At 33.0% G+C, this 11,349-nt stretch overlaps 1 protein-coding gene across 2 annotated transcripts in view; it reads left to right on the forward strand.

Annotated features, from left to right (window-relative positions):
• Positions 1–1,050: 1,050 nt before the first annotated feature.
• Positions 1,051–11,349, forward strand: part of zgc:56235 — a 24,025-nt gene continuing 13,726 nt past the window's right edge. Inside the window, exons 1-5 of one of the 2 annotated variants that reach the window (XM_068223734.2) lie at positions 1,082–1,203; positions 2,016–2,124; positions 3,835–3,906; positions 3,994–4,043; positions 9,668–9,820. In XM_068223734.2, the coding sequence (XP_068079835.1) occupies positions 3,840–3,906; positions 3,994–4,043; positions 9,668–9,820 (270 nt within the window). In that variant the 5' untranslated portion in view covers positions 1,082–1,203; positions 2,016–2,124; positions 3,835–3,839. Of the gene's footprint in view, positions 1,204–2,015; positions 2,125–3,834; positions 3,907–3,993; positions 4,044–9,667; positions 9,821–11,349 lie in introns of both variants that reach the window. The other variant, NM_200217.2, reaches the window with a different exon arrangement.

Consider the following 11,349-nt stretch of genomic DNA (forward strand, 5'->3'; position numbering starts at 1 on the left):
AACACCAACAGAAGGTCAGATTTAGAACTGCAGTTCTGCCAGAGCGGAATTCTAATTATGACATCATAACATTCTGCATTCTGAACTAGGAGAGAAGCAGCCAAGGCGCACACACCCACACGTCTACATTCACACTAAGACAAACACACACACACACACATATAAAATCTCTCTTTTTTACACAAGAATCATATATAATGTTAATTCAATATAAATTAAGAGATATTTTTGTTGTAACGGTTAACATATCTTTATTTATTTTTTGAGATTTTATAATTTATTTATTTATACTTGTTCCAGAGACCCCCTAAAAATATACATTTGAAGACACAGCACAATAATATATACATGTACAGTTTTTTTTTAATTGTATTGCCACAAATTTCAGAATCCTGATGTCATTTTTTAAACTCTAGACAAAACTCTAAACAGTCACTACTTTTAACACAGACTCTCTAGTGTTCAAGGCTCTGCATATTGCATTAATTTTCTTAAAGAAGTCTTGGGTCTGCAAGATCATTGGTTTACATAATCCTTTTATCATACATATACTACAGGAACATTACTTTAGATCACCAGCACACAAGATACACATCGTTTTAATAAACAAACTGTAACAACTGTATATTAACAACATATATAACAACTGTAAAAAAAAAAAAAAAAAAAAAAAAAAAAAAAAATATATATATATATATATATATATATATATATATATATATATATATATATATATATATATATATATATATTTTTTTTTTTTTTCTTTCTTTCTTTTTTTTTTCTAGTGAAATAGTTATTTGTAGAATTGTGTGAAGATGATGACATCTGCTGGTAACTGTGTGTATTTGTCACAAGATGTTGACCTGTAATTTAACTGTAAAATGCAATAAATGCTGCTTTCTTTCGTTTGCTTACGCGAAGAGTATTTTATTAAATAAAGCTTTAAAGTTTGAAACACCAAACTTTAGCACGGTGAGCACCATTTGACAATCAAATAGCTTTATTTGAGCTTTATTTTATTTTTTACACTGAGGACCTTTATTTAGAAAACACTCCGCTGACACAAACGCGCATGCGCAGTTAGTCTCCTTCACTTTGTCCTGTTAGCAGTTAAGTGTCAAATCTGAAACACAGGACAGCAAAAACCTTCTGCTTTCTTTTCGCTTCATCGTTTTGTCTGCCTGCGCAACAGCGTCCTCGGTATGAATGTGTTTTCCTGATTTTAAGTAGATCGCAACTTCAGTTATTAGACCGGTTAGTTGTGTTGTAGCAGCATGTGGTGGTAGTTAATGAGAAACAGACACCAGCAGCACCTTTACATAACACCATAATGCACATATCAACTCAGCATTGTAGTTACGTCCTGTCAAATACTAATAACAGTACTTAAATTTGATGTTTTAGTATATGTCTGTGGAATGTGTTAGACTTTCTACAAATGATTAAGTCTTAAAGGCTTGATTAGATTATCGTGCTCTAGATCACGCCCCCTGATGCATAAACATGCTTGGCTGTTTTCGTGTTTGTCTCTACAGTGCCAGTAATGCAAGTATTTGTTACTAATATTAATAGTAGGCATATCTGGTGTGTTTAGAGACGTTTTTCTGTTCCTAGCCTCCTTGTCAGTAGCTTTAAAGGGATATAGTTCACCCAAAAATAAAAGTTCTGTCACCGTTTACTCTTCCTCCACATTAGGTAGAGTTGGTTTTATATTCACACATTCAGAAGTTCTCCTTAATAATATACTTTCAGAAAAGTATTCTAAATAGACAGCCAATGGCTATTAAAGTACAACATGGTTTACAGTCAAGTAAATAGTGCTAATGTTGTTTTAAAGTCATACTTACATGTGATTTCCCAATATTCAAAGTATCATGGTAAACAATATCCTGAGACCTAAATCTTTTTTTTTTCTTTTTTTTTCTTTTTTTCAGTGATTTCCTACATGCTTTGGGTTAAAAAATTCTACAATTTAAAGTTTTTACATTTTGCTTTTATTTTTAATTTTACAGAATGTCCATTGCAGTGGACCAAAGGACCATTTTAGTACGAAACGACCGTCACTCAGACAACAAAACTGCACAGGATATGGCTGTAAAGGGATATTAATCCAATAATAATGTAAAAAAAAACTAAACAAAAGCCATTTTTTCCTTTTGTATTGCAATTCCTGAAACAGTTTAGTCTGAAAGAGAGCCGAACTAAAAAAAAGAAGAAAAAAAAGAAGTGATGTTAATCCAAAACAAATGTAACATAAAAGTGATTTAAAACTGATTGTCATTCTCTAATTGTCTGATTGTCAGAGTCTCCCTCAACTATCTTATAAAGAATCTTCACTGCTTCAGTTCTGCCACCTACAACATGCAGTCAATAATTACATTAGGATGGTCCAGGTGTCCACTAGTGGACATTTAAAAAAGGAGGATATTTTGAAACAAAATATAATTTTAATATAATTTTGGGAAAAAAAAAAAAAAAAAAAATATATATATATATATATATATATATATATACATATTTTTATATATATATATATATATATATATATGTATGTATGTATATATATATATATATGTATGTATGTATATATATATATGTATGTATGTATATATATATATGTATGTATGTATATATATATATATGTATGTATGTATATATATATATGTATGTATGTATATATATATATGTATGTATGTATATATATATATATGTGTGTATATATATATATATATATATATATATATATATAATCCAATGACAAATCACTAGAAAGCCCAAGATGTCCTCTGAACAGTACAACAGGACTTGACAGAGTAGTTTAAAAAATTAAAAGAAAACTCATGAAAGCACAATGTCCACTACAGAAGACACAAGTCAGTAGGCGGGGTCTCATATAGGGAGCGTGTCACAAGTTGTCACTGAGCAAATGTGGGAATATAAAACCAACTTTACCTCAATTTCCTCCACTTATACCTTTCCAAAACCTGCAAAACTGAGGTAAAGTTGTTTTATATTCGCACATTCGGACTTTCTCATTAATAATATCATTTCAGAAAAGTATTATTTACCAATTCATAGGGTAATCATATTATCAGCCGATTGCTATCAAAGTATAACATGTTGCAGTCATATAAATAGTGCTAATGTTGTTTTAAAGTCATACTTGCATGTGATTTCAGACCAAATATTCAAAGTGTCATGGTAAACAATGTAGAGAGCATGTCACAAGTTGTCACTGAGCAAATTTGCGACTATAAAAGCAACTTTGCCTCAATTTCCTCCACTTGTACCTTTCCAAAACCTTCCAAACTGATGTAAAGTTGGTTTATATTCGCTCATTCAGACTTTCTCGTTACTAATATAATTTTAGAAAAGTATTGTTCGCCACTTCAAATAATATTATCAGCCAATGGCGATCAAAGTGCAACTTGGTTCACAGTCAATTAAACAATGTTAATGTTGCCTTAGTCATACTTGCATATGATTTCTGACCAAATATTCAAAATCAAAGTGTCATGGTAAACAATGTAGGGGGAGCGTGTCACAAGTTGAGCAAATGTGGGAATATAAAACCAACTTTACCTCAATTTCCTCCACTTGTACCTTTCCAAAACCTGCAAAACTGAGGTAAAGCTGGTTTAAATTTCACACATTCTGACTTTCTCGTGAATAACATATCATCAGAAAAGTATTGTTTGCCATTTCATTGGGTAATCATATTATCAGCCAATGGCTATTAAAGTATAACATGTTACAGTCACTTAAATAGTGATAATGTTGTTTTAATCTTGTTTAATCCACTGATGTTTTCTCTTCTTGTGTATACATCAGTCATAATGGCTGTTCCTCCTGCGTATTCAGACCTGGGAAAATCGGCCAAGGACATTTTCAGCAAGGGTTACGGTAAGAAATCTCACCGTTTGAACAATACATTGATTTATAAACCACGTTCTATAGTGATTTACAGTACATCTTTGTTTTTGTTTGCAGGTTTTGGCATTGTTAAACTGGACCTCAAGACTAAATCTCAAAATGGAGTGGTGAGTTGTTTAATATGTAGCTTGTAAGATTAACCTAAAACGCGGGTAACGTTATACAATTAGGGTGTATTAGTTAATGCATTAACTAACATGAATTAACAGTGAACAACACATCTGTTAAGCATGACATAATCTTGGTTAATGTAACTTATTCTAATGCCCCTCTTTACATTAACAGCATAGTTAGTTCATAATTGTTTACTTACACATACACAATTTTTTTTATTGAACAACAGCAAATATACAATTTAAACATGACATCCAAAAAATACAAATGTAACTAATAACATAAAATAGACTAAAATATAAATTACATTAAATAAAAGACAATTCAACATAGAGATCTTTACAATGATATTATGTTTTAACTCATCCAATTGACAGCAAGATTACTAATCAATCAGCTTCAGCTCCTTTGCCACTATAATTGTATTTTTACATTTTTTGCTATTAATATATTGGAGCGATTCTATATACAAATGAAAATCTATAATAGCAACCTTTAAATAAGGTTTAGAGTTATTTAATCTGCATTTATGTACATGACATTTACCAAATAAAATCAAAAGATTCATTATAAATTCCACGGATAAATTGTTAGAAACAAAATAAAAAATAACATCTTTGGGGGTCAAATTACAACTAAAACCTGATTTTTTTTTGGACATACAATGATAGATCTTTTAAAAAATTTATGTTACTTACACATACACTCATGCATTTGTTCATGCATTAGATAACATCACTTGCAGTATGAATGTTTGACACCCAGTGGTTGAACTAGGTATTTCACAGCTGGTTCAAAACACACACAAGTGCAGGTTGCCAGATTGACGACACCAACAGCAGTGTGACTGACTGTCAAGCCTAAAGGCTGATTTAAGTCATGTTCTAAATAAAAGCAACCGCACGCAATTAAAGGGTTATTTTTCCTTATTAAAAATAGTTTTTGTCCTAACCAACATCTGGAATTTATATTTTAGAAACAGCTTCTATTTCCTGCAACAACAGAAAAAGCAATGATCACCTCAGGTACACCTCATGTGCTTTATTCAGTGTTAAATGCTAATAATGTGAGTTTTAATGCCATTTTACATCACATTTATTGCAATACTACTGAAAGCAGCAGCAGATGGTTCACATCAGATCTTGAAAATAAAATAAACCATTTGAAAATGAACTTTAGAATATGTGCAAACCAACTCATATCTGTGATTCAGCATCTACATTTTATCATGTTAAAGAGGTTTAATATGTGTTGATTACATTATAAACCTTACTATTTGGCTGGAGTGCAGTGAGTGCTCTGTTCTGTGCTTCTAGATGGCTGTATTTACATTTCTGTCGTGTTTTGTCTGGTGCAAACAACCAAATTGCTCATCACTGCAAAACTTGTCATGTAGAGTGTTATTAGGACAAAGGGTTACAATGTAACCTGCTCACCTAATGTTTACGTTCATAATATTTACATTATTAGTTTATAACCACCTGAAAGATTACAATTTCTTTAATTATATAAATGATGTTTTTACATTGTAAAGATGCATTCTGAGGGATAATTATTAGTTCTATGCACATCAGCTCTGACTGCCTATGTGTAAGAGACAGTATCGTTTATCCAAAGTAATGCAAATTATAAGTGCTAGATACACCAGGCCTGACGACTATGTGTGAAATACAGTATCATGTCTCCGAAGTAATGCATATTGTCAGTTCCAGGCACGGCTGTGTCTTTTGTCTAACAAATGGCCAGATGATACTTTCAGCCAAGGCTAAACCTGTATTGGTAGTTTCTGTTTTTTTTTTTTTTTGGTTTTTTTTTGGTCAATGGACTTTTATTTTATTTTGATCTTTTATACCCCACAAAATTCACAACACAAAATCAACATTCAGGAAAATAATGTAAACAAATTATAATAAAAGTAATAGCAAAACAAAAATGATAACAAATATAAAATATAAAATAATACAACAGACAGTCAAAATTGACAACCCTTCAATTTTCTTTTTACAATTTTCTTATCCTCTAATCACATGACAGCAACTCAATGCATTTAGGCATGTAGACATCTGCTGCAGTTCAAACTGAGCATCAGAATGGGGAAGAAAGGGGATTTAAGTGACTTTGAATGTGGCATGGTTGTTGGTTCCAGACTGGCTGGTCTGAGTATTTCAGAAACTGCTGATCTACTCGGATTTTCACGCACAAACATCTCAAGGGTTTACAGAGAATGGTCTGAAGAAGAGAAAATATCCAGTGAGCGGCAGTTCTGTGGGCGCAAATGCCTTGTTGATGTGAAAGGAGAATGGCCAGACTGGTTTGAGCTACTAGTAAGGTGTACCTAATAAAGCGACCGGTGAGTGTATACTGTACTAAATCTTATTTGTAAGCTGCACATATATTAGTGTGTTAATTAATATATTGTGAAGAGTTACCAAAATGGGTCACCCAAAAAGACTAGTATTATATCTGCGACATGCTCAAAAATGATAACAACGTTTAAGTTTTTCTCGATGCTCATTTTGGGCAATGTTTTTAGATGGTAAGACGTTTGTAAGAGCGTTTTTGTGTAGAGAAAGTTTTTCTCTAGAGTCCCATACATGCTTGTGGTCTCCATTACACATCATTTACCATACAGACGGAACTGCTTGGATCTTTATCTTGATGGCAGTTTTCTGTGGGCAACTATTTTCATTTCATGCGTAAATTAGTTTTTATTTAAATACATTACCAACGTCAGTCTAGCTGAATGCTGAGTCACTTCCCATCAGCCTGTGTTTCATTCAGAAAAGACCTGATTTAATCCCATCGCTCAGCATCTGCCATTCAGTAATGTCATGAGCCACCTGCTCACATGCTTGTGTTTCAGCATTAAAGGGGACCTATTATGTCCCTTTTTAATAAGATGCAAAATAACTCTCTGATGTCCCCAGAGTGTGTGTGAAGTTTCAGCTCCAAATACCACACTAATAATGTGTTATAACTCTATGAATATGCCCCTTTTAGGCTTTGATGCAAATTATGGCGTTTTTTTCGCTTTAAATTCAAATGAGAGGCGGAGCTATAAATACCTGTGTGTCAGCATAATGGCAGATTCAAAACAGAACTAATGTTATCTTTTAGACTTTTTTTCGAGAATTTTCCAGTATAGGCTTTCTGAAAAAACAGTTTTAGCACACACTAACACTTTTGTTGTTAACCAAACCTCAAATATTCACTTTTTAACGTGCTAAATTTGAGTTAAAAGCAAACTTACAAAACTGAAATGAAGATTAGAAATGTTGCCTTGATAGATAACTGAACTACTAACTTCAGGAACCTAAAAATATATACTATATACAGAGCATCAGGAAAGTATTGATAGCGCTTCACTTTTCCACATTTTGTTTATGTTACAGCCTTATTTCAAAATAGATGAAATTCATTTATTTCCTCAACATTCTACACACAATAATTGTACATTTACTTTTACATTTAGTCATTTAGCAGACGCTTTTATCCAAAGCGACTTACAAATGAGGACAAGGAAGCAATTTACACAACTAAGAGCAACAATGAATAAGTGCTATAGGCAAGTTTCAGGTCTGTAAAGTCTAAGAAGGGAAGTTTTAGTAGTATTAGTAATATATATATTTTTTTGTACAGTTAGTGTGATATTCAAAGAGGCAATTGCAGATTAGGAAGTGAAGTGGAGACTAAATAGTTGAGTTTTTAGTCGTTTCTTGAAAGTAGCGAGTGACTCTGCTGTTCTGATGCAGTTAGGGAGTTCATTCCACCAACTGGGCAGATTGAGCGTGAGCGTGAGCGTTCGCGAAAGTGATTTCTTCCCTCTTTGGGATGGAACCACGAGGCGACGTTCATTCACAGAACGCAAGTTTCTGGAGGGCACATACATTTGCAGAAGTGAGTGCAGATAAGAAGGAGCAAGGCCAGAAGTCACTTTGTAGGCAAACATCAGAGCTTTGAATTTGATGCGAGCAGCAACTGGCAGCCAGTGCAAACGGACTAGCAGCGGAGTGACATGTGCTCGTTTAGGTTCATTGAAGACCACTCGTGCTGCTGCGTTCTGGAGCAGTTGAAGAGGCTTGATAGAGTTAGCTGGAAGCCCGGCTAGTAGAGAGTTGCAGTAATCCAGTTTGGAGAGAACAAGAGCTTGAACAAGGAGTAAGAAAGCGGTGTTGTATGCACTCAACTGAAGACATCCATTAGCCCACATATTTCATTTAGTTTAAGCACAAAGATTTGTTTTAAAACTATTTCTAAATTCAGTTCTAATTTCTAGCAACGAATAAATGAACAATAATAATGAAGTGTGCTCAAAAAACTGAGTTATATCTAAACACACATCCTGTTCTTATTCCCCATATGGTAATGCAGACCGCTCCAAAACCTGAAAGGTGGACAAATCTAAACTAGTTTTTACTCAAACAAATATAAATCTGCATATAATAAATAATACTGCTTTTAATAACAACATTATACAAATACAGACTGTCATGAATAAACTGAATAAAGCCCCCCGAGGTGAAGATGGCATGGAGGCAGTGGTGTTTATATTTATGTAGAAAAATAATCATTTTTGTAACATTTTTATCTTTTCATTGTTTTTGTAACACGGGGAGTGACACATACAACTAGGGTTGTAACAATATACCGGTATGACGGTCTACCACGATTTGAACGTGCACGATTATCATACCATGAACAATTGCATATCAACGGTTTTAACCCTTAAAGACCGAGACAGCCGCCCGCGGCTAAAAATAAGTATTGCTCTTAAATGTGTAATAACTTTTGATCCGCTGATCCGATTCATACAATTCAAAGATTGGCATAAAGAAGAGAATCTCAGCTTTCCAGTGCTGTATCACATAACATTCGGACTTTTAGAGGCTCCAGAATCAGTGCGGTTACGTCATCAAAATTTGACCACGCTGATTTGACAAAGAAACGCTCGTCACTGTGTCTCCGGACAAACCAGACATGATACATTGATGCATTGTCCCTCCTCCATGCCCAGATTGGTTCAAACTCGCTATATCACAACCAATACGAATAGGTTTCGCTTTTGTTTGTGGACCAAACAATGAGCTTTTTGAACAACACGGAATGAGAGATAGGCATACATTTATGCGCGGCTAAATAAAACGCAAAAAAAAAAGTTTTGCATGAAATAATTCTCATACTAAGTACTTGTGCATGCACAGCAGCACAGAAACATGACAAAACAGTGACACAGCAAAGACGAACTGCTGCTCTTGCTGTTTTCAAAAGACGCTAATGAAGGTGCAGCTGTTTGTCTGCATTGCAGACATCCATATCCAAATCCATATCCACAGACAACCATATCCATGCTGGCACATAAAACCTAAGGATGTTCCATATTGAATCTAGTTTCGTTATGTAACTATTTATAGTATAGTAAATATTTATATCTATTTTTTTACTGAGGATTTGCACCATGTTTATTTGGACTTTATTTGGACTTTGACACATTATTTATTATTTTCTTATTTTTTTATTTGTTCATTGTAAGTCCTAACTGTATATAACTAGTATAGCAGATACTGATGTGGTCACAGATGCATGCTTAGTTGTCGTTGTTTTCTTTTTAAAACCACAGGAGTTTAACACATCTGGATCAACCAACACGGACACGGGAAAAGCCGCCGGGAGTTTGGAGACCAAGTATAAGCTGAAGGATCTGGGTTTGAGTTTCAACCAGAAGTGGAACACGGACAACATGCTCACGACTGAAGTCTCTGTGGAAGACCAGGTCAGCCAGTCAAGCACAATACTATCAAACATACGTGACCCTGAACCACAAAACCGATTATAAATGTCTTTTTTGGAATAAACTGAACAAAGCAGTTTGGAAGCGGAATAAATAAGCTTTTCATCGATGTTTGCTTTGTTAGAAAATGACAATATTTATGGAGTCAATCGAGGGCCAAATATACTTGCAAAATAAAAGAAAATTTTGCAAACAAAAACTAAAGTGTTCAGCAAAAAATAAATAATTAAATCTTCAAAAATCACAATTTAAAAATTTATTTTGCTCACAAAAATAAAGATCTGCAAAGGGAAAATTAAGTTTCAAGAAATAAAAATGAAATTTGCAAACAAAAAAAAGAACTGCAAATAAAATCAAGCATTGCAGCTAAAATATTTGCAATAATAAAAAAAGCTATATATATATATATATATATATATATATATATATATATATATATATATATATATATATATATATATATATATATATTTTTTTTTTTTTTTTTAATAGCATTGTCTTTACAAAACCAAACGTTATTGAGTCTTCCAGGCCCGGTTTTTCAAAAGGTTTATTCCAAATAAAACTAATTCGGATTTAGTAATCCTGTTCTTGCGATTTGTGATCAGGTAATCCAGCTTACTTTTTGAGACAGTTTTTCAAAGCAACATCGGATTGGATCAATCTGATCTGGATAGGAACTTTTCAGGATCACTAAATCTGGATAACCAGTGCTCAAACAGGGAAATCACAATGTAGATCTATAGATATGTACAGAGCAACAAGTAGAATAGCCAGTGTGAGGTCAATTTAGCTTTATTTTTATTTGAAATGAAAACACACACATTAAAAAAAAAGAAAAAAAAAAAGCTAAAAACAAGAAAACCCCCACCCCATCCTCTTCCAGCAGTCTGAGACCTACAACACAAACACTGAACAGTGAGGATATTTATAACAAGTTTCAAATATAGATGTATTGAATAAAAAAAAAAAGACTTAATATCAAAAACATCACAATAATTTTTCTTTTTTGCAATTGTTGAAAGTGATTTTAAAAATCAGCGATGGCCATTCTTTGCATTTTTTTTGGTTATTCTGCAATCATAGCATGCATCGCTAATAAATATTCTAAAAGTATTCTAAAAGGTAATCCAGCTTACTTTTTGAGCCAGTTTTTCAAAGCAACATTGGATTGGATCAATCTGATCTGGATAGGAACTTTTCAGGATCACTAAATCTGGATAACCAGTGCTCAAACAGGATAGGAAATCACAATGTAGAACTATAGATATGTAAAGAGCGACAAGTAGAATAGCCAGCGTGGGGTCAATATTACTTTTTTTTTTTTAATGAAAACTAAGAAAATTTAATAAATATTAAATTAATAATAATAATAATAATAAATAAGAAAAACAAGAAAAAGCCCAGCCCATCCTCTTCCAGCAGTCCGCTCATCTGAGACCTACAACACAAACACTGTACATTGAGGATATTTATAATAAGTTTCAAATATAGATGTAAATAAAAAAAGA

This window comes from Danio rerio, chromosome 10 (genome assembly GCF_049306965.1).
Source record: "Danio rerio strain Tuebingen ecotype United States chromosome 10, GRCz12tu, whole genome shotgun sequence".
NCBI classification, from domain to species: domain Eukaryota; kingdom Metazoa; phylum Chordata; class Actinopteri; order Cypriniformes; family Danionidae; genus Danio; species Danio rerio.